The following is a 24820-nucleotide window of genomic DNA, read 5'->3' as shown; positions in this document are numbered from 1 at the left end:
ACTGGTTATCATTTCACGACCTATATGTTGCTACCGTTCATGACAATCCAAAACTATCAAACGCGCGGAAATTTCAATATTTAAAGTCCGTGCTAACAGACGAAGCCGCTCTGTTAATAAAATCCATCCCCACTACGGATGCAAATTACCCAGAAGCGTGGGATATTCTTTTGAATCGATACAATAATACGCGTGAACTAATCGATGCTCAACTAAAGCGCTTATTTATCCAGCTTCGAGTCAATCAAGAATCATCTTCGGAACTCCGAAAGCTACTCGATACAACTTCAGAATGTATCCGCTCTCTAAAGGTGCTGAACGAACCAGTTCAACATTGGGACTCTATTCTCGTCTTTATTGTAAAGGAAAGACTAGATCCAGAATCAAGACGTCAGTAGAGCTCGGCATTTTCGATCAATTATCCACTTTATTTTATCTTTATCCATACCCGAAAATTATCCACAGAACTTACATGTTAAATCGTATTATAATCCACAAATTTGTTTATAAACAATCGGTTATCCACCAATTTGTGGATAATTGATCGAAAATGCCGAGCTCTAGGTCACGTCAGTGGGAGCTTTCACTAAGCCGTACAACCGCACCAACCTTTGACGACCTCCGAACCTTCTTCGAACAACGTTCTCGAGCGATGGCGACGGCTCAAGAAAGCAGTGTCAAAGCAGAACCACCGTCTCACGCTAAAAGATCAGCACTAACCCATGTAGGGACCACTAGAGCACACTGTCCCATATGTAAAGCACAGCATAGCATTAACAAATGCCCAACTTTTGCCAAAGTGTCAGTCAACGAACGTTGGGACCTAGTAAAAAAGAAATCGTTGTGTTTTAATTGCTTGCGGCGTGACCACTCAAGTAGTGTTCGTACGGGGTAAAAATTTAATAGGGGTCGGGGTCGGGGGCAGGTTATCCCTGAAAAAAACAAGTCGGGGTCGGGGTCGGGGTCGGGGTAAGACATCGCATGCTGAAAAATTTTGGAAAAATGATAAAAAATCGTTAAGTTTCTGGGTGTTTGGAAAGAAGCTTTATTAATATACAAATTCGAACTCAGTCTCTGAGAGACTCATCACTCATATTATCAGTCTCTGGCTCTGTAATTTTCGTATCGCACTTAACTAGTGACTCTTAGCTAGTAGGCAAGAAACTGTAAAAAAGCCCAATAAATTCCGACTTTCCGAGCTACGCAGCTACGATTCCCACGAAAGACCACTGCCATTACAAAAGACGGGGGAGGGCCGCCGATCCACGAGAGGGAGGATGGTGAACTTTGGAATTTTGGTGACTGTTTTTACTGTATTTTGTTTGTTGTTAGTTACCCCCTTGCCCTTTTTTTCATAAAAGAGAAGCGGAGCACTTATTTGAGACGAATGAGATGATTGTTTTTGGCGCAGGACAAAAAATAATTTGCTAAAAATAACCTAACCAAAATCTAACCCCGAAAAAAAAACCCGACTACATTTTACATGTTAGGTACTGGGGTCGGGGGAAAAAGTCGGGGATCCCCGGTTTTCGGGGTCGGGGTCGGGGTCCCCGTACGAACACTACACTCAAGTCCAGATTGCAAATCAGGTCACTGCAAGCAATAGTCAAATCACAAGATGGCTGGCAAATGAAAGCATAACGTGGCATTTTAATCCACCAGGAGCTCCTCACTTTGGAGGCATTTGGGAGGCTGGAGTCAAATCGGTCAAACATCATCTTAAACGTGTCATGGGTCAAACAAACCTGACGTATGAGGAGATGCAAACACTACTATGTCAGATAGAAGCCTGTTTGAATTCCCTACGTTTGACAGCCTTGAGTACAGATCCAAATGACTTCAACGCCTTGACGCCAGGCGCAGGTCACTTTCTAATAGGTGACTCATTAACCGCTATCCCCGAAGAAGATTTAACATCGGAAAAGACAAATAGACTGACGCGCTGGCAAGTAGGCCAAAAGATTTTACAACATTTCTGGAAACGCTGGCAAAACGAATATCTGTCACGCCTACAACAACGACCGAAATGGACACAAACACGCACAAATCTGCAAGTGAATGATTTAGTATTGCTAAAGGAAGAAGATCTTCCACCTACGAAATGGAAGCTTGCGAGAATAATCCAGACGCATCCCGGTCCCGACGGGTGCGTTCGCGTTGTTACGGTTAAAACATCAGATTAAACTTTACAAAGACCAGTTGTCAAAATATGTCCCTTACCCATTAACTAAGATGTCATTCACTGGTTAAGATATACTTTCATTAGCATATTTCTGTATATTTTAATTGAAATGGGTATTTCAAGGTGGGCGGAATGTTTAGCCAAGAGTCAAATATTTTTATTTTCATGTTTAAACTCATATTTTTTGTTTAACCAACTTATCCCCTTAACTCCATATATTTTCAAGGGCACACAGATGCACGCATAGCATCCACTAAAAATATACCAATAAAACTCAAAGCCCCCCGGGCCTATCGGGTCAACCACTTTTAGGGTAATTAAGTCCCTACTCTAACGAAACAACAAAAACTCTCGAGAGAAAAAAGCCCCGCACTCTCTTGTCGTACTTCAACACAACCAGAACGCAGTTTCTTTTGTACCAACTTTATTTTTCTGTAAAATTCAGTATTGTTTTTCTTTATGTTAATAAATGACAGTTCGTTTGTTTTATACATCACGTGTGAAAGTTAATCATTAATACACGAACATTTAGTGTTGAAGGACAACATATCAAATGAATTTTTATTTTAATATGTAACATTATGACCTAAAATATTATTCTAAATTGGTATTATAATAAAACAATTCTACTTACCCGAGACGAAATGCATTGAACATATTCTAGTATGTTCTCTCGTTGCCTACGTTAATCAAGGCCTGCGCACGGCAGTTTCGAAGGGGGGACTTTTAAGAAATGCGACTTCTTATTTTCTCCCTATTTTATCGCGAGATTTCATTGATGGCTGGACCAAAACGCGCCCGAAAATGAGTATAAAAATTACAAGCGCGAGAAAATGAACATTTAAAATTCCAAGCCCGAGAAAATGAACATTTCAAATTATTTAGGTCCAGCTAATAGCGCCTCGGGTGAGAGAATTTGGCAACTTAAATTGCCAAAATAAAAATAAAAATCGGCGCCCCGCACAGGCCTTGAATAACGTAGGCAACGCTTCAACGGTCATTATCCTACATTTTTCCAGTCAAAAGTGGGAGTGTTACTGGAAACATATCCTATAACAGTATGGGAAAAAAGGATAATTTTTAAACTAGTCCTTGGGACCAGTGACCCCCCTAGTGTCCGAAATAATAAACTGGTCTCCGGAGTGGTCCCAGCCTTTATTCTCCTATAGATTTGCAATTAATAAACTGGTCCCGAGGACCAGTAACCCCCAGTTTTTGAATTAAAAACTAGTCCAAGCCAGCCATGGAAATAAGACAGGTTTACAGGTCCAAAACCACTTTATTAATTACTCAGACTAGTTTTTTTATCCAAAAACTGAGGGTCACAAGTCCTGGGGACTTGTTAATTAATTGTAAACTTTGATAAATATTGAAAGGGGACCAGTTTATTAATTCAAGGATTCCTCAAATTTCTACTCCTTACTCATTGCAAGGAGTCTTAATCTTATTTCCTAAATATCTCTACTTCTAGTCGTGGTGTCATGTAGTACTAATAAGTACAGCGTTGCCAGACGTACGATAATTATAGTACAATGCGATAATTTTAAGAGTTTTTTCGAAGCGTACGATAATTATGACGCTGTACTATATAGTACGCTAAATAAAATAATTCGGCTTCGGCGTGCGATATTTTAGCGACAAATCTAACTAATCTGGGCACAAAAAGCTGCCTAGCGGAAGAAAAAGGTGAAATAGGATAAAATTATTCATGTTTTAAGTCTAAAGGCAGGATGTGAGAAACGTTTCGAGACGTTATTTGTCTATCTCCTTTGGAACCCTTGTAAGTTGTACCGATTTTAGCATAAATACAAGGTGCATTAGAACACTTGCATATGTTAGACCGCTAGTTTGGAGGCGCTCGGAGCGTACGATAATTTTGATTGAAAATCGAAAATATTTTGGCTTTTATACGATAATGTAGTCAAAGATGGCTAAATAAAATTGTTAAAAATGATTTGGGACCATGTAATTTTATATTTATAAATAATTTTGAAGTGGGACCAGTAGTAAAATAAATTTCACAGGGGTAACTGGTCTTGGGGACCAGTTTGAATATTGTTGATGTCGGGGTCACTGGTCCCGAGGACTAGTTGGGAAAAAAACCTTATTTCCATGGCTGACTCCAAGCAATTAATAAGCTGGTTTTGGACCAGAGGAAGTGTGCTATTTCCCAGACTGTCCTATAAGACATTTTTCTTATTTCCGGCTCTGAGCGCGATCAGCCTTCGTTCGTGACTCGCGTGATCCAGGAGGCTATGGTTCCACCAGGGATGTTCGATATATCAATTTTATCAAACATTCCTGCAAGGATGATGGGGGGGTGGATACGAATTCTGAGAGAAATACGCGCCGTAACTTCGGACGCGATTGGGTCTGCTGGGACGCTAAAAATGGGGGAGGAATACTCGGGACGAAAGGCAGGTGGGCTACCTCAGAACTAGACCCTATTTAGCGCCATCGTGTAGGCCTAATTTCGCATACATATGCCAAAGTTATTTTAAACTTTTTCCTCATAAATAAAATTTGCAATTGATACACTAAATTTTATTTAGACTTAATATTTAATAATTATTGCTTCGAAATTGTTCCAAAAATAATAGTGTACGTAGATGACGCTGCAATATGGAAACGCCGGTAGGGATTTATTTGAACGCGCTGGGCGTCACCTAGAGTTGTTAATTCCTATTTCAAGGACGATTGAAAAGATTAGTCATTTGATGAAAAACATGGAATTTAACTACTAACGCATAGTGATGAAACCAAACATGATTTTACTATGTATGAAAAAACTTACATTGATTATTAAACCTTTTCTTCTTTCGCGCATAAAAATGATCATTTTACACCATAGTTAGAAGTTAAAAACATTATTTAATGAAATATTTGATCTTATAACCCTTTCAATCCCCCTTGAAAGCGGAACAAAGAACTCTCAGACGCGTTTAGCGCCGTCAAAGAAATTCCTACCGGCGTTTCCCTATTGCAACGTCATCTATGTGCACTATTATTTTAGCAACAATTTCGAAACAATAATTATTAAATATTAACTCTATATAAAATTTAATGTTTCAATTGCAAATTTTATTTATGAGAAAAAGGTTTAAAATAACTTTGGCAATATCAGAGCTGTGCTAATTAATTAGTTATCTAATTGAATTTCTAATTAATTAGCAACATTTACTAATTGAAAATGGTAATTGAATTTTAATTACCTTAGTGCTAATTGAGAAGTAATTCTAATTAATTAGTATGAATCGGAAAGGTAATTATCTAATTAAAATTTAATTAGATTTAGGATTAACTAATTAGCCAATTGGATTTTCAATTATTCTTTTACGCCAATTTGTTGTAAAAAATCGAGAAATTAACTCTTGATTCTTCTATTTGAATATGAAAAAACCTTATTATATCGATGAGGAAACCTTAGTGCTACTCTAAATTTTTCAGCTCCTCAAATATGAGAGAATACAAGTACTAGTAGAAAATTTCGTAGTTCGCAACTGCCCCATTTCGAAATTTCGACTGTTTTACCTACTCGAATTAATAGTAGTGCGCATGTATTTACTACTCAGGAGTCCATTATAGGAACTGTGGCAAGAAAATGAAGAAATGAGACAAATTTTAACATGACTGAAGGCTCGAGGCTTGTCTCATTTTTGGCTTCCGTACCCGTTTTTCAATGGCATTAAAACATTAAACTTTGCATTACCAAAGTACTAAATCCATGGACACTTTTAAACTTTGATATTTACTTATGGTTTCATTTTACCTTAATTAGAAAATAGTAATTCTAATTAATTAGTTTGATAAATAAATGTCTAATTTCTAATTGAATTGAATTAGTTTCTATGTCTAATTGCTAATTGGCTAATTAATTAGTTCATAAATATTTCCCTAATTGCTAATTGGCTAATTAATTAGTTCATAAATATTTCCCTAATTGCTAATTCTAATTCAATTAGTTGTCAGCTAATTAGCACAGCTCTGGGCAATATGCATTCAAAATTAGGCCAACACGATGGCGCTAAATAGGGTCTAGTTCTGAGGTAGCTCACCTGCCTTTCGTCCCGAGTACTCCTCCCCAATTTTTAGCGTCCCACCAGACCCAATCGCGTCCGAAGTTACGGCGCGTATTTCTCTCAGAATTCGTATCCACCCCCTATCATCCTTGATTCCTGGTTCCACCAAACCATGGCCAACTTAGATTATCGGTATTCTAAGTTGGCCATGACCAAACAAAGCCGTCTTAGGTCTTAGCTCGTCTGCTTCAAAACCGCAGGGAAACATGACATGTCGCCGAATATTGTCTATTAAAAACACGTCGTTTAATGTAATTAGTAATTAGTAATTAGTAAAGTATTCATCGAGTGTTCGGAATTGGCTACTTGCAAAGGTATTTAAAATTACTATATTCTTAATTTACTTTTGTGCCGAAACCACATAATAGATGTTTATTTTGTGCTGGAAATCTACGTTGGGCTTAAATAGGGTTCTCTCTCAAATTTTCACAAGTTTTCAACAAGTAAATTATTGCTTGTTTTGGGAGGCATGTGGTGTGGCATTAACTTAAATAAAAGTACCATAATTATGGTACTTATGCTAAAATATCGCTGAAATCTAGGGTGATCTTGAGGCAATATTTATCTCTAGTTTTTGTATACGCGCGCTCCGGGACCCTCCGTATATGCAAATTTTCTTTTTGCTCTAACTTTTTTCCTATTCATTTCCGGCAAACATTTTTACGCCATAATTTTTCTTACCTCATATACTTTCCAAAAAACCAAACCACAATAAAATCTGAGAGGTGGGTGGTATTCTTGGAAATAGCCTATATTTGTCTATGTACGCATTTAATTAATGTTACATCATACCCTAACGTTTTACTATGACTGTTTTATCTATACATATTTTAAACCTTTGTTTGAACTTGAAGCTCTGAAGCTCGACATATTAAAGATAATTGTCGGTAATTACAATTAACTATAGGTACCATCGTGATGCGTTTTAGCAATCTATCTTCTTGCAAGATGCGTGGAGTTGTATTTCATTTTAGAAATCCCTTTGGGAATGTTTTATTTTGCTCTTGCTGCGTGCATTTGTGTTTTATTTTGTTCGTGCTGCATGCATTGGTGTTTTATTTCGCAATGTCTGCATGCATTGGTGTTTTATTTCGCAATGTCTGCATTAATTCAAATTGAGTTTTTTGGTTTGACATGGAAGAAATTCCTAATAACCGCTAGTTCTAATTTAGGTTTTATTGTTTTAGGTAAGTCGCATTTAAACAAAAGCGAGGATTTCTGATGAATGGATTACGGATTCACGGATTCTTATCGAAAAAATTTAGTTAACACTATTACTCGCTATTGGAAATTTTCAAGAATCGTTACACCAAGTATTTACACATAGAGAATACGTCCATTTATTAAAAGCCGGATTGAACAATTCAAAATGGAGCTTGCCAAACTATCTATGATTTCGCTACAACGCCAAGCCCTGACAAAATTCGCCTCGTTAGTATGGGTTAGTGCAAATAAACAATCCTTGCGATATCATCTGTGTTTTCGGTTAAACCGCGAGTCACTGAACAACAGAGCGATTGACGATCTGAAGCACTCCAACATACCAACACTTTTTAAAGAAATGATCACGATGATATTGAATGATGTAGGATATGAAATATATCATTGGCTTTTCGAAATCAAAAACCAACTCACTACAACTATCCTGGAACACCAAGTCTCCAATTTGAGCTGGACTGTTGAAGGCTTATTAAATCAACCCAAGATGACCAGGTTACTACTAGAGAATCAAACTGACCTTGATTTGTCATTCAGTTTTAGAATGGCATGCATTTACTGTTTGGAGGATAAAGTTAGGGAAATGTGGCCACGAATCAGAGAAGAACGGCAGTTCAAACATTTCAAATATGAAAATTTGATGGTAAAATACTGGATCTATAAACTAGACCGGCTAGACGGACACTTGCTGGACCCGACGCATAATTCCTTTTTAGGCCCTTTGCTTGTTGGAACGTCTGTTGATGTCCAATTTTTCGTCAGGGTTGCTAATAGTTTTGAATTTGGAAAAGTAACAGTAAAGTTTCTGTTTAATAATTTAACTGAAGAAGAAAAAATTCAGGCCTTGAATATTTTTATTTTGAAACCATCGAAATACACAAGAGACGACCATCTCCAACTTTCAGACGTACCAAGTCTAGGATATTTATTGAGTCAATTAAATTACACGCAAATGTGTGGATTAGTATCCAAATTTGAACTACCTGAAGGGTTAATGAATCTTCTGTTATTCTTTGCGTGGCCAAATACACATATTCTAAAGGCATTGGACCATTGCATTGGCAAAATGAAAGGCGCTATTGAATCTACAAACGAAAATGATTTGGTAGAGTTTGCTGATGGAGCGTTCAAGTTTGTCAGACGTTACAACTGTAGTATTTTGTTCAGATATTGTTGGACCAGATTCCCAAGAGAAGTATTAAATGAAGCTATTGATTCAATCGTCTTTGAAGACATCATTTCTGAATTGGCCGACAAAGATGACGCTGTGTCCATTAAAATAGTTATTGATAGTATTGACCCTAAGAGTTATGCCAGGAATTTGTTATCTGATTATCATATTTCCATTATCGAAACGTTGGCCCCATACGATACGGATCTGTTGAAATATTACCTCACTCGTACTGTTGTCAGTAAGAACTTGGCCAAAAACCTCCTTAACATATTGAAGGGCTCTGAATACTTACAACCTATTAAGGAAACCACTACTGGTATTTTAATTCAGCTTTTTCCTGAGTTGGATCCCAATTGCTCAGATTAACACATGTTTACTTGTTTATCTTTTTCGTTCAAATTAGTGCATTTGTTTTCTAAACAAAAGAAGTTGTCGTTGAATTTTGTGCCGAGAATTATTTTTCTTCAAAAATTGGGCATTTTTAAATAAGTAATTTAGAATTGCGCGCAGTTGTAGTTACATTATTACATAAATATTGTTTAGTGATTACACTGTGACAGGGGAAAATTACTCCCAATTTTCAGGGGTTTTTTTCCCCCAAAGCATTTTTTCAAATTAACCCACACATGGTTATCACTTCTGTTATCTTCGTATTAGTTTCAATTATCTTTCAAAAGCTACACAATTTTTCAAAAGTAATATAGAATTACATACTAATTTCTTTTTGTCACATTTAGTTTTCTCTTATATAGTGATTACTGTATGAAGTTACTAGTTTTGCTGGGTTTTTGTTCAAAGCTTTATTCCAAATAAACGTACACGTGTTTGTAGTTTTTATTGGCCAAACAAAGTTTTCAACTAATTTCATGTTCAAGAAATGTTTTTCTAAATCTACGCAATTTTAAATAAGTCCTTTAAAATTACTATTGTGCTTGTTCATTTATTTTTTTCAATAATTTTCTTTTGTACTCTTTAATGGAGACATAAATAAAAGATGGTCTTCTTTGAAAGTTTTTGCGTTTTGAATTTTAATTTGTGAAATCGAAACGCTGACACTGATAATGCAACTATATCTATACAAGTAGCCACATCGTATGATGTATTTCTATGATGTGGCTATTAGTCCGACCTTCCTGTAGTAGTCGTGCCACATTATCGCCTTTGGTAGTATGGAAGTTTTCGTTCGCCAGTGAAGGGAGGGGATTGTGGTATGGTGATGATATTTGTTCGCTTGTTTGTGTTTTAAAAGGAAGAAAATTTTAATTGTAAGGTTGAACATTGCGTTTAAATACTAGTAAGGCTAAAAATTGCATTTAATTGTGCTAGAAAGGTTAATAATTGCATTTAATTGTGCTAGAAAGGTTAAGAATTACATTTAATTATGCTAGAAAGGTTAAGAATTGCATAAAATTGTGCTAGTAAGGTTAAGAATAGCATTTAATTGTGCTAGTAAGGTTAAGAAATGGATTTAATAGACCATTCCATTAAGTATTTGACGAGAAACCAACGCACAGTGGAAGGGCCGCCATATTAGGAGAGTTCCCTCGCGCCAGATGGAGCTCGCGTTCGTTAAAAGCGGGAGGCTATCCCACCCACACTGCCGATTGTCGTGCTTCTTGACGTGATGGAATCATGGAACTAGCCTAAAATGGCGGCACGGCCCCTCTGCTGTTTGCTTTTCCTATGGCATTTCAGGAATGGTCTATTATGGTTACGAATAGCGAATATTGAGAGAGGATTGCTTTATGGCCTTAATTTAAATAGGTGTCCTACTACCTTTAAAATTAGTGACACCCGTCGAAAAAAGGATGGCCAGAAATAAATTTTTCCGAAGTTTTGATAGCTTGTCTATAAAGATGCGACCTTATTTTTGTACACTTCAACCGTTGCCTACGTTAATCAAGGCCTGCGCACGGTAGTTTCGAGGGGCGGGACTTTGAAGAAACGCGACTTTTATTTTCTCCATATTTTACCGCGAGATTTCATTGATGGCTGGACCAAAACGCGCGCGAAAATGAGCATTAAAAATTACAAGCGCGAGAAAATGAACATTTAAAATTCCAAGCCCGAGAAAATGAACATTTCAGATTATTTAGGTCCAGCTAATAGTGCCTCGGGTGAGAGAATTTGGCAACTTAAATTGCCAAAATAAAAATAAAAATCGGCGCCCCGCACAGGCCTTGATTAATGTAGGCAACGGTTCTCTTAAGGACTCAGGTCCAAGGCCCAACTTTTGTAACCAAAGGTTACGTCGCTTAGCGGATAAATTGTACGATGCTTCTCCTTGGTTTTTTAAAATGCCCGGTATTCGAAAGAAGCGCGTTTTCTGTTTTACTTGAGCAGCTTCTACAACTCTTCAAAGAACAAATTCTAACCGTTTTATTCTTAAAAACTGGGTACACATTCAACACGTTAAACCGACGAGTCTATATCTACCAAAATGGCGTCGGCACAAGACGAAGGGGAATCGGAGCTGGTTCAGTGTTAACGCAGAACCGAACTGAAATGAATTTGGGTTGATAGTGACTCTGTATTTATGACATCTCATGTTGCCCTCTATTGAATCTCTCAACAACTATCGTTAAATTTATTACTTAAATATTATGATTTTTTTTAATTATAATAATCATATTAGCTAATTATAATTATTTAACTTTAAATGAGTATGTTTCATAGATTTAAATTATATTGCTAAATTAAAAAATTGTGGCGCGCGACGCTCCGCCGCCTTAAAGCCAGACAGCTCTCTCTCTCGTCTCCCGCTACAGCCACGTAGAAAGTGGCGGGCGTCGGGGAAGGCGGGGGGGTGGTGGTCCAGATCCTGCTACCTCTCTCTTCTCTAACTTAACTCGCTCTATATCTTAAGCGAGCGTGGCTACATGGTAGCGCGCGCGGGCGTCTTCACTGACGTCTCGTATGGATCAGGACATCGCAGGTTCGCCTCCCGGCACAGACAGAAAAATAAATTTAATTGAAATTAAATACGTTACGCCACCTATGAGGTGTAACGTGAACTACGGGTGCATTTCGAGTTGAAAGTTCGCGAGAAATCTAAAATTCGAAATGTTCATTTATGACAAAATTTATCAGGTCACAACATTTCCAGCCAGCCGACCAGCCAACAGAAGTCGGAACAATAGTTTTTCAGCTCTAAAGAGCGGCAAAACTAAAAAGGAAAATATTACGCCTTTCCAAAATATTGAAGTTTATCTTCATTGTCTTTCCAAATTAATATGCCTTTTCCAAAGATTAGGTTAGGTTACTAATATTTTATAAAAAAACTAAAATGCTACGCCATTTAGAAATATTGAAGTTTATCTTCATTGACTTTCCAAAATATTACGCCTTTTCTAAAAAATTACACTTTATATTCACTTCCGATATAACGTTACTCCTTTTTGAATAATATTGTTCTTTATTTTTGTACTAAGATATTCGCATTACAAATGAAACCTTTAGCTCTGATCATACGAATAAATACTGACTTAAAAAAAAACAACAATTTGAAAAAAACCCTTAAATTAAAGGAAAATTCATGATTGGAAATCCACCCAAATTGCGGTATTCGGTCGAATAAGACATTCGATCCAATGAGATTCGACCCAATGGTAGACAATCATAAAATATTACTAACCTAACTTAACCAAACCCATCCTACCTAACCCTAACTCAGAAAAAGGTATTTTTACATACTTTGTTAACAGAATCCAGTGGCTTTGAAAAAACTCTATCCTTCAAAATCTCAACAGCCCTTTTCTAGGTAATAGGCAAATGGTCTGTGGGATGATTTTGCTCATTTTTGGCATAGCAAACGATTTTATTAGTGGTCGCCGCTGTCACCTTGCATTCCATTATCGGGCACCGCCAGTATTTGCGTATTTGAACTGTGCTTTTTATCATCATCATCTGGCATATTTTCCTTTCGAAGTTTTCAGCCATTCATATTTAATAAATACTAATTTTAAAATATTGCTTTTTTAAAGGAAAATACGAATTAATAAAAACGGGTGTTTTTTGTGCCAACATCCTGTGTTATCACCTTTTGTGGCAAACGGGAATTGGGAGAAATACATTTGGGTGAAGCAGGAATATATGATTTGGGTTAAATCCTTCTGATTGGGGCAAATGAGATTGGGTGATATGGGGGGGACACCGGGAGAAGGTATAAGATGCGTAAGTATTCGCGCTCCATAGTCCCAGTCCCCCTTTCAAAATACAAGGGGGTACGTAAAAGGAGGCCGGGCTATTTCGCTTCTCCTCAGTCGGAAAATACGTAATTTTCGTAATTCGCGTCGCGCTGACGTGAGTTTTCAAGAACCACTGAGATGCTGGTTGCAATTCAGAGGCGGGTATTAACATGATTCGATTGGGTCCCATTTTTGTGTCGACGATTTAAATTGTTTTATAAATCAATTATTAAAATTTAAATAAAAGATATTATTAAGAAAAATACCTTTGGTATATTATTTGAGTGTGTGAGAACTGTTTTAAAAATTGTGATTGATTTAGTTTGGTAAGACTTCGACTTGTTATTTATGAGGAACACATAGTAGAGCAAAGGTATAGCACGAAACACGTAAATGGACACGGACAAATGGTGGGCTTTGTATTTATTTCACTATTTATTTCAAACGTATTGTAGTTCAAATTAAAACCTGCAATCCTTTTAAACATCACTAACGAGGAACTGTTTCTATCATGGACTACACTGGAAATATAGCTGTAAATATAAACGATGTCGCATGTATCTGTTATATCATAAGCATATCAAACCACCCGTAAGCGTGAATCGGCGGGATATTAGCCACAGGCATTGTCTAGGTAAAACTCGGGAGACAAGTCTTCCTGGTGGCACAAAAGGGAAACTTTATTTAAATCGCGCAAGGGATGCTATCGGAAGCTTGGGAATAAATACAAGGATTAATATATATCTTAAACTTACCTATTATAAGCTCTACCTCTATTAATACTTGTAATCATAACAAACATTGTCGTCTGCTAGTGGGCCTAAAACGTGGATTTTGAAGTACGCGTAACAAAGGCATGCGGCAACCTACACTTTTATCTTTTTGTACTTATCCTATTCATAAAAAACCAGTTGTACTGTGTACACTTATCACTAAAAGTTTTTCCCATTTTCTTTAAAAATTCGATATAATTTGCTGTTCCTAATCTTAAACAAACAACTTAAGTCTTAAAAGCCCGTACTAAACCGATTACCGCTGCCATTTATTGCAGAAGCAGACAACTGCTTAGATTTCCGGGTTATAAGGTGGTAGGGGGAATCGGGAAGGAGAGAATTGCTTCGTTTTCCCGCTAGGTGGCGTAGAACCTCAAATTTCTCTCTGGCGCCCTTGTACAATGGCGATTACCCGTAGTCTTATTGTGAATTCACGCTTACGGGTGGTTTGATATGCTTATGGTTATATAGTAAAGCTTTGTCACGAACCATTTTGAAAAGAATGGAAAATTTAATGATACAAAATTTTGGGCAAATGTAATTTTGGTGAAAAAACGCAGATAAGTATTTTTTCAAATAATTGTTGTTTTATAATCATGTCTTTAACTTGAAAACATTTAATATCTGTTACTTCGGTCATTCCGTTTTGTTCTCTTATCATTTACTTTTTATAGTCTTTCTCCACTAAGATATTTTTTTTATCAATATCTGTTCCTTCAGTCGTTATTTTAATTGGTATGTTATCGATTGGGCGTGTTATCAAAACAGCATTGTCCAAAACGGCTTTTTCATAAACGCGTTTGCCATTATAGCTATTTCTCGTTTTAGCGCATTTTGATTACAGCGTTTATATCTTGAGCGTACGAAAGTACGCCTTTTCCAAAATATTGTTGTTTATCTTCATTAACTTCCCAAAATAATACGCCTTATCCAAAAAATTATATTTTATATTTACTTTCGATATAACATTACTCCTTTTTGCATAATATTGTTCTTTGTCCTATATACTTAATATAATAGATATTTCCCTCCCTATCAATCACAGTTTGGGCGGAAACAGCAACCGCTGTTTTGGGAAATAGCGCTGTATTGAGAAACGCGGAAACAGCAATCGCGGGTTTGCTTCCACGCGGTTTTGGAAACCGCTGTTTTAGGAACCTGTTTATTCCAAAACGCTCTTTTGAAAACCGCTCAACTACCCGTGAACCATTTTAATTAAGATTGTTAAGAAACTGTTGAATTTTTAAAATCTGCACTAAGCAGAAACATAAAGCGTAAGCATAAGGGACCTAATATTGTTAGTTAGTTACTAATGCTTTCAGGTACCAGTTAATCAGCTATCACCAATGACATTAATTTATCACTGAAAACATGAAATTTTCACACTGAAATTATTTCGGCCTCTCTTTATCCCCTGATTTTGAGTTTTAAAATATTTAAAATAACACTGAGGATTATCTAGAATCATTTCTACTGATATTTCAAATTCAGAAGAATCAGAGTCATCGTTTTCATTCTTTCAGATCATCCGAATCAGTGGGTAGAAGTGATAGCTTTAGAATCTCCGGCTATCAGTACGGCGGTCTTCACTGTACCATGTGGATATACGAAGAACCCTGGAGAACAAAAAGCTACAAATGTCTGATTTCACAAACAGTATCTCAACAGAAGATAGCGGCATTCCTCTTTTAATCGGATTCAACTACTACTGGAGAGTTATAACAGGAAGAATAGAATAACTTAACGAAGATGGTCTCACGGCCTTGGAAAGTATTTTCGGAATGGTTGTTCAAGGACCTTTAGAAGTTTCTAATCAAGGAAGAGGTCAGAGAATGAATACGTTCAGCGCGCTTAATCTAATTCGTGAGGAGGTTGGGAATTAGAAGAAATTTCAAGAGTTATTCGACTTGGAATCCCTTAAAATCATCGACTCGGCAATTAAAATAAGACCCTCGGAAGAAAACGGCAAAACATCTTTTGAAAGTACCGTAAGGTTTGAAGATGGACGCTACACTGTCAGGCTTCCAAGGAATAATATTCCGGAAGATTTATCACTGAATTTCTTAAACGCGAAAAGAAGACTCTTAAGTCTCTCCCGGCGACTTAAAGACGATAGGTACCTTCTAGAAGAGTACAGAAGAATAATAGTACGACAAAGATTTGAATAGTCTGTGACACTTCGTCACACGAGAAAGGAAAGCCGTCATTAAATGACTGCTTACACACGGGACCTCACTTGAATCCAGACATTTTCCGAACGCTACTAAAATTTAGATCACACTTGGTAGTAACCACGGCTGACGTTGAGAAGGCCTTCCTTCAAATAAGACTCCACCCAGAAGATAGAAAGGCAGTAAAGTTTTTATAGTTCCAAGAACCGATTAATTTTCAAGATACACCGAAAGTTTTAACCTTCAGATCTGATTCACGCGTGTTCTTCTTGTAGCCTGGGCAAGCCCTTTTGTCTTGGCGGCGACGGTAAGATATCATACAAACAAACAACGAAAGCGATACCCGACAACGGTACTAAATATAGAAAACGAAACGTACGTAGATGACGTAACCATCACTTAAGAAAGACATTTTTCTTAAATTTGCTTCAATATTAAGCTTTCCATTTAAATTAAACTCTTGTCACAAGCTACAATCACTTAAATATAATTTAAAAAAATCAATTATTTTTTAGCTAGGTAGTTCAGGAATTATACTGCGAAGATTCTAACTTGTACGTGAAAAACGATCGGTTTTGTTTTTCACTTCTCCGAGCGACGATGAGCTCAAGGAGCGCTATTACACTAAACCTGTCTGTGTGTCTGTCATTCACCGAGTTCGCAGTTAGCAAATCGAAGCAAACGTGTTCACAATATCCGAACCGCGTGCGGCGTTCGCAGTAAGGAATATTGACTACTACTCCATTATCATCGTTAGGGATACGAGAAACGTCTAGCCTCTCTATTTCGGCATCTCTTATAGGGAATCAACCAACTTATATACTCTAAATTTACAAAAAAAGTGTAAGAGGCATACGCTTGAATTCAAACGTCAACAATAGCTATGTTTAAAGTTATTTTAGGAATAACTTTTCTTAAAACGACAACTAGAATTAAGGTAAATTACTAACAATTAAAATAATTAATATCACTTTTATTTATTTAATTACGTAAGAAAAACCTCTTAATTGGGTAGATAGACCTGGTCTGGACTCGGAGAGGTTTATTTTGGCTTCCCAACTTGTTTGTTATTGAATTAACGATAACAGTTTATAGAGGTAACTGTAATTGTTCACGAGTTGTTTATGCAGACTAGACCATGTAATAGCAAATTTTTCCGCAAGCACTATCGTAAGCGTACGTTGGTCTCTTCTCCAACAAACCCACACGTCTCTAACAAATAATAGTCCAATTAAAATCTGTAGATGGAGAAGAAAACTTGTAAAACAAAGCAATAAATTTTTAAATAAAAACATTAATTAATCATATCTCGTCAACAACAACGTGGCATAAAAGGCCATACTTCCTGGATATAAAAAATCATTCCATCTTCGGAGAACCGTTCAACCTCAACACAAAACCCTACGCTCTTCACCTTATTGTCGGTAAGAAAACTTCACACTTTTTTTCGTATGTCCAAATATTAGTGTTCCGGGCTGGAAGCATTTTCGTTCTTGATTTCTAGAGATATCGGATCGAGGTTCATTTACCAATTTTATAGATTAATCGGGTAATAATCGGTACAAATGCTTGATAATCGGTAAAAAATCGGTCGATTATCTATAAAAATTGGTTGATAATCGGGAAAAAAACCATCGATATTGGTTTCATTAGGTTAAATAATCGGTTATCTCGCCGAGTTTAAAGAATCGGTTAGAATCAGTATCGACATCATTTAATTGACGAAATCGGCAATCATATTCACTAGCGATTTAAAGCCCTGCCAAAAATTTGTATTCAATGCAAGAAAAATAGAATAATTTGTTTATTTGAAAGAATTAAGAATTTGGTTTTATCAGAAAACATCATAATAAAATTTATCACACATACTACGGTATCAAAAAAACCCAGCTATCGGGCTTTATTGTCCTTGGCCAACCAAAAAATCCACTTATTAAAATCGCGTCGCTAAAATCATTAGTTTTGAAAAATTAAAATACTTAGATAATTTTTTTTTAAAGATAGTTTAAGATATTTCGTGTTTCAACTTCAAAAGTATTCTTTAAAAATTAATAAAAAATAGTTTACACACATGGAACGCTCATAATATTTACACCAGAAGGCTACCTGGAGGAAAACATTTGACGGGTTTCTGTCCTCCAAGTAGCCCGCAGGATTCATACCTGGTATTTTAGGTATGAATCCTCCATGTTAACTATCTATTTATTATTTTTAATGAATGAAACATTTTAAGATTTTTTATTAAGCCGTGGGTTTGAATGGTTCACTTCCATTGCGCCAAATCCCAATCAACCGAACCCAATCCCAATAGACCGAAAAACCCGCACTTTGGTGGATTTATGATTCGGTCCAATGGGACAACCCCATTGCACCGAAAACCCCGCACTTCGGGTTTTTCCCGATAGAATTTAAATAAATAAAATTAACTTCAAACAATTTAAGGCCTACGTAAAATGAACACTAGATCCAAACATTTTCTAAATAATTATTTGAAAACTAAGGATTGTAAGAACAAAATAGTAATAAATCAGCAAAATATGACATAATAAAACCAATTGCTAGTATTTATTTATTTATGTTATACTCATCATGAAAATACTTTCAGCCAGCCGTTTTAATATACTTGAAATGTATAACCGCTCCAAAGAGGAAGAGACGTCCTCCTAACCAAACCTAAATTAACAGTATTTTTTTGGAAAAGGCATATTATTTGAGAAGTCAATGAAGATAAACATCAATATTTTGGAAAAGGGGTAACATTCTTAAGTGATTTATAAAATATTACTCACCAAATAGTGGCGTTTCCAAGTCAGTAAAAATGTATTTAAAACGCTTTCATTAAAAAACGACATTAATAGAAGCATTTTCGGTGTCGCTGTTTTCGACAAATAGAGTCGTTTGAATTGTAAATACCAAACCCGCCGTTGGGCTAAATTCATTAAAAACATTGGCGGGTTTCGGTTTAATGAAATTCTACGCAATGGGAAGATACCGGTTTGGATGACAAACACTAGAATCCATGCAACTGCTAAATATTTAAATCCCAAATGGGCTGACTTGGTTTTTTTAAAATCAAACCCGGCATGAAAATATCACTTTAATTTAAGTGCTAAATAACAACGTCACTCTATCCTATTAATACGGGATATTATACACTTATTACAGCCGACCTCGGTAATGGAAAATATTTCAAAGCTGTTTCTCTTCTTTTCTGTATTCACTATTGCCAACCTAGTGACTGTGCAGTTGCTCAACTCATATGGTAAGAAGGAAACTTAGTTTTAAAGTACAATCCGGTATTCAATACTCGATAAACGTTACCTTAGTCTGAATTTAGTTTAGACAAGGAGGATGTGTAAGAGGGGATACTCGTCCTGGAAAGAGGGAAGGTAAAAAACGAGGATGATACAGCATGCAGTTGGTAAAAACGCGCGTCACGTGATCGTTGTTAAAAACGAGAGGTATTCAAAATTATAAACAAGCTCATGAGGCTTGAACGCATGCGCGAGAATAGACGCTCTCTTGCCATGAAGAAGTAGCGCAAACCATGGTAACCGGGGAACAGCACAGTACTGTTTTATTAACGGGGGCAACGTGCAATTTGTGTGACTGACTCCCCTCTTATACATCCTCCTTGATCTCGTAATCATTTTGATGGCAGGACTAGTGACGACTTTAACTCAAATTTGAATTTTAGATCGCCTTTTTTTCGAAATACCAGTTGTGTTTATTTTCCGCATCCAAATTCGGGGGTAGTTTTATTTTACTAAAATTGCTCTTCGACTAATAACGAAAATGTTTTGTTTTTCATTAACTCTCTAATTTTTGGTCATTATTATCAAACAATTTTCATCAAAATGAAAAGCCAAAAATGAACCAGCTTATCATTACAAATTTGAATAATAATTTTGATAAATTTCAACTTGCAGGGAGCCCAGCCAAAAATTTTATTTCCTTATAGGAAAAAAAAAAGGATTTTATAGCAGAAAATGTGATTTTAAACAAAACTATAGGACCAAAATTGCTCATAGATAATACCATTTTTTCTTAAACTATTTGCAAAAATGTTAAAAAAATAACAAATTGGATTTTACTTTGAAAAGAAGAACCATAAGTTTATAAGATGTGTTCCATAAGTATGTCACTACCTCTACTTCGTAATGCTAGAGGTTTAATGAGAGCTAGTTCAAGAACGACGCGAGAATTGACTACGCTCGGTTTTGCAGTCCATCCTCCTATTTGGTCTATACTAAGCCTTTGATAGCGCCTCACCAGGCGTCGCTTTACGAGAATATATGACGTTTGGCCTTCATGACAAGCTCTCATTAACGAGTGACACACTTATGGATCATAGCTTATAAACTTATGGAAGAGCTTAATTAAAATGAAATATATAAACCATTCTGAGCAAACTCCGTAATTTTGGTGTCTAGTCAAATGTGATCTCTATAAAAGAGCTGAATTTTGATAAATTTGATGCTAAACTATACGAAAACTTCGACTATTTAAATAATAGAAGATATTATAGGACCTTTCATGAAAATACAGGATATTATAGGACCTTTCATGAAAATACAGGTTATTATAGGACCTTTCATGAAAATACAGGATATTATAGGACCTTTCATGAAAATACAGGATATTTTAGGACCTTTCATGAAAATACAGGATATTATAGGACCTTTCATGAAAATACAGGTTATTATAGGACCTTTCATGAAAATCCAGGATATTATAGGACCTTTCATGAAAATACAGGATATTATAGGACCTTTCATGAAAATACAGGTTATTATAGGACCTTTCATGAAAATACAGGTTATTATAGGTATTATAGGACCGCTGGGCTCCCTGAATTACTTGGTTTGAAAATTCTAACTTTCAATTACGTTTTACACGAAACTTTTAATGTCAAGATGTCATACGTAAGTAAAACTCAACTTATTCTATGAGCCCCTAAAAAGACGAAAACAAAAGTCATGATAGCTCTGTCCCTCTGTTGGTTTATAAATTCACGCTTATGTCTATTTATTAGACATTGGGGTGGTGAAGTGGTTAGCCCTTTGGCCTCGCAGCAAGACTGTGGCACCGGGTGAAAAACCTGGGAACAAACCCTTCAGCGAAGAGTTTGCAAGTTCTCTCCCCACTTGTTAAAGGAGTTTTCCTCCGAGGTCTAACCCGGTTACTCCTTTCCATCAAAACTGGCCGAGGTTAATTGTAATAGTTAGTATAGAGCGCTGTCGGTTAGCTGTGGCATAGAGGCTAGCCACCACCCCTCTATGCATTGAAATCGCGCCCCATTGAAATATAGCCCACTGGGTATTATGGACACGAAACAAAGCTAGATTATTATTATTATTAATATTATCAGAAGGGATAATAGAAGGAGGATGACGCTCTGTATCCTCTTTATACTTCAGTTACGTAACATGATTCTTCCCAGACGCGGGAGATCTTATTGTTTGCGCTCCCGCCCGCTGATCAAAGTTCAGATGGGCATCGCACTGTGCTAGGGTGATTTCTGTAAATGTTTAGTACTAAATCCTCAGAAATCAAGCCACAAACCTCGTCTTGACGTGGGACAAAAATCCGCAAGCCCGTCTTGGCAAATAGTTAAGCGCTTATAGATTAATGAGGGAACCATTTATCGCGTATGTGATTTGGTTTAGTAACCTTGCTCCAAATGTTAAGGGATGTTGGTAAAGAATCATGTTACAATTACCAGTCTTTGTGGTGGTACACTTCTCTCGAAGAGATGCATTATATACGTCTGTTAATATATGTGCTCTTTTTTCACTAACAGCGATAGAGGGTAAGTATTTACGTTTATATATAATAACAACAACTTACACAAGTGCTAAAGTCAGAAACTTTGTGTTATTATTTTACTTTAATCGTGCGTAATATATATTTGGCAGTGGGGATAGGTTGTTCCGTAAAATTTACCGACATTAAAGTCGATGACTGAGACAAAATCTTTATCTATATAAATCTAAGTCCTGACTGACAGAAGACTGATCATCAACGCCCAGCCCAAACCGCTTGCCCTAGAAGGCTGAAAATTTGCAGAAACGTTACTCATAATAGTAGGCGCCTATTAAGAAAGATTTTTCCCATCCGCCGCCTTCTTAATAAATGGCGCCAAGAAATGTTAAAAATCTTTTCTATGCAACAAAGTCCGCGCGGTTCAACCGATTTCACAAGTATTTAGTACACTGGTCTCCTTTAACCTATGGACGGGCTGAATAGTCTTTTGTAGAGATGGCTGATACCAGGCTTAACCCGATACTGATCGATACCGGTACAAACATGAACCGATACCGATCGATACCGATATTTACTCACTATGATACAAAACCCGCTATTTCAACCGCTACCGATATGGTATCGGTTCATCCCTAGAGTAGTAGACGCGTACTAAGAAAGATTTTCGCTTATTAGTTGTTAGATAAACTGAATTCAGGTACTTTTTTATAAATGAGAACTCGTCACGATAGAAATTCGTAGAAATGAGATATTATCACCATCAATATGTTACTAAAAGACCTAAAATTGTCATGTAGGGCCATATAACGCATTTTAAACGAGTATCGGTTTAGTATCGGTATCGAACCAACCGATCCGATACTATCGGGAAACCCCGAGTATCGGTGCCGATACCGATATGGTATCGGTACCGGTTCATCCCTAGTCTTTTGGGTTCGATTTGTTGCCATCTTTTTAAATGGCGGCCAGAAATTTAAAAATCCTTCTTTATGGAATAATGTCCACATGAAAAGTAATAAAAAATGTCTCGACAGGCTGACGGGCAACGCCAAGTGCCTTCGCTCCTAGGGTACCACAAAAATATAAGTCATGAGTAAAATCTATACATTCTTCACATCATTTTTATGGAAGTTCTAATTTTACGCGAGCGACGCCGCGGGTAACCGCTAGTTCTTTATATTTCTCGAATTTTCCATGAAGGAATGAATATGGTAGATTTACAGAATATAGGGAAACAGCAAAAGGGATGGGCTTCACGAAGGCTCCTTCCCTTTCACATACACATGGGGAGAATTTCATGAAGTAGAAGATTAGTGGGGGAATAAATCTGATTGGGTTAGCGAAGGTCTGACTTTTTATAGGAGGGGTTTCGCTTGTAATGATGTGTCCCTATACTGAATAACCTTTCGATTGCAACAATTTGGATAAAAATTAACTTGAGTTTGAATTTATAAAATTTAATATTTTACACGCTCCTTTTAATTAAAATTACGCTTCTACCAGATATATACGGTAAGTAGATGAGTCATTTCGGGATTGTGAATACCATTAAATGAAAAGTTTAGGTAACATAACAGTATACCTTAAATGAACGGCTTTTTCTAAATATAAAAGGAAAAATAATAAGAAAAAAATTAACAATCTCTTATACAAAACCATAAGCATATAATTAGCTTTAAAAACGAGAACTACTGCGCCGCCGTTGGTATTGTGGCTTCTGCTAAACCGAACCTCTTACTCCTACGGGATTGGTTGACTTTTTACAGACAGATAGATTTCAGGGAAGGTAGGGGTAAGAGGTTCGATTTTGCAGACGCCACTGAACCAATGGTCGCACAGAAGTCCTCGTTTTAAGATTGATTAAAGGCTAATTATTTTGAAATAAAAGATCATTTCCTTTCAACATTTTTCCTTTTTTATATTGAACAAGACCGTTCTTTCAAGGTATAATGTTATTTTATTAAAACCTTTCATTTAAATTCAACAAAATCCTGAAAAATTAAATGTGAAATGCTTGTTTAACACGCTCCTTTCAATTAACAATTAAACTTCCTTAGAACAAGTATGTGAGTAGCATTTACTTTTGTAACTCATAATTACGTAATAACAGTGTCGTCGGAATATTTAAATGGAGTCTAAAGAGCGTGTCATGTAAAAATTTCGAAGACTCTGACAGCATGTCACGTGAAACCTATCCATCTATGCATAAATGTGTAGAAACTATGTTTTAATATACAAAAAACCTAACTGTATCTTTTTTTTAAAAATCTTTCCTTTTTGATTTCATTAAAGGCGCCAAAGATGTTTCCAAGAACTTTAGAGAATTGTGTGAGTTTTCAGGTTTTAAATAAATAAAAAAAAACAAGTTTGCCCATTGGTTTGAGCACAATTAGCCTCTTCGATGTTAGGCAACCCTCAGATATACAAGGGGGTTTATCCAGGGCCGTCACCGCACACTCCATGATACGAATCACCTAGAGCTTAGGCGTCGAAAAGCAAGATGTAAGCCAGAATTTTACCCCCTTGTCTTTACCACTTAGTTACATCGAAGAGGATATACAATAGAGGAGTAGACAGTTGTTGAATAGAGCTATCTTAGAAGCTTTAGCGTGACGTCACCCATGCTATTTACCTACGTAACTTGAACAGTACCAAACATGGCCGCCCACTGCCAAAGGTAAGCACGTGACGTATTACCGGAACCCGATTAGGCTTCTCACATGAAGTACGTAACATGTGCCTAGGCGAGCTACACGATATACTCTACGCTCCTAGGATAGAACCTCCCCGCACGCGGATGAAAATAATTCGGTAACGCGGCTTCTTCCGCCGTCTCTACCCTAAGAACCGATTTACCAGGTACATAAATTCGAGAACTACTACAAAGGGTATGGTCCCATTTCTCCCAATTCTGTGTTTCCCAAAATACATTTTTATCCCAAACTTTCCGATTCCCAGTTCTCCCAATCTTATATTTCCCAATCGGAATTTTTATCCCAAACTATTCAATTCTCATTTCTCCCAATCGAATGGTTTCGTCTAATATTTTATGCTGCAAAGGGTTGCTTTCAAAACGACTTTGATTATTTTTAATGCGAATAGGTTAGGTTAGGTTAGGTTTGGTTTGGTTTGGTTAGGTTAGGTTAGGTTAGGTTAGGTTATTTAAGGTTTGGTTAGGTTTTGTTTGGTTAGGTTAGGTTATTTAAGGTTTGGTTAGGTTTTGTTTGGTTAGGTTAGGTTATTTAAGGTTTGGTTAGGTTTTGTTTGGTT

The 24820-nt window shown here is 36.6% G+C and overlaps 2 protein-coding genes and 1 long non-coding RNA gene across 5 annotated transcripts; all 3 read left to right on the top strand.

Moving 5' to 3' along the window:
* Positions 1 to 604: 604 nt before the first annotated feature.
* Positions 605 to 2673, top strand: LOC149707933 (uncharacterized). Its single transcript, XM_089864178.1, has 2 exons — positions 605 to 826; positions 1663 to 2673. Exons 1-2 carry the CDS (start codon positions 781 to 783, stop codon positions 2181 to 2183), a joined length of 567 nt encoding a protein of 188 aa, XP_089720304.1. The 5' UTR covers positions 605 to 780; the 3' UTR covers positions 2184 to 2673.
* Positions 2674 to 6293: 3620 nt separating this feature from the next.
* On the top strand, positions 6294 to 10714 carry LOC149707932 (uncharacterized). 2 transcript variants are annotated; one of them, XM_089862620.1, is made up of 2 exons: positions 6294 to 6575; positions 7449 to 10714. In XM_089862620.1, the coding sequence occupies exon 2, from the start codon at positions 7631 to 7633 to the stop codon at positions 9017 to 9019; it is 1389 nt and encodes a 462-aa protein (XP_089718746.1). In that variant the 5' UTR covers positions 6294 to 6575; positions 7449 to 7630; the 3' UTR covers positions 9020 to 10714. The 2 variants fall into 2 exon arrangements, with proteins under 2 accessions (XP_089718746.1, XP_089718755.1); XM_089862629.1 differs by having other exon boundaries at positions 6480 to 6575; positions 7527 to 10714.
* A 1727-nt stretch (positions 10715 to 12441) lies between these two features.
* LOC149707931 (uncharacterized) lies at positions 12442 to 16921 on the top strand. 2 transcript variants are annotated; one of them, XR_016379969.1, is made up of 5 exons: positions 12442 to 15966; positions 16060 to 16159; positions 16300 to 16503; positions 16587 to 16721; positions 16800 to 16921. It is a non-coding gene; the product is annotated as an uncharacterized LOC149707931 (long non-coding RNA). The 2 variants fall into 2 exon arrangements; XR_016379968.1 differs by having other exon boundaries at positions 16060 to 16503.
* The last annotated feature ends 7899 nt before the right edge of the window (positions 16922 to 24820 follow it).

Source organism: Phalangium opilio, unplaced genomic scaffold (genome assembly GCF_054372755.1).
Source record: "Phalangium opilio isolate 3A_F unplaced genomic scaffold, DU_Popi_V2 ptg000013l_1, whole genome shotgun sequence".
Classification (NCBI taxonomy): domain Eukaryota; kingdom Metazoa; phylum Arthropoda; class Arachnida; order Opiliones; family Phalangiidae; genus Phalangium; species Phalangium opilio.
Note: the sequence above shows the minus strand (reverse complement) of the source record. Positions and strands in the feature narration are given on the sequence as shown.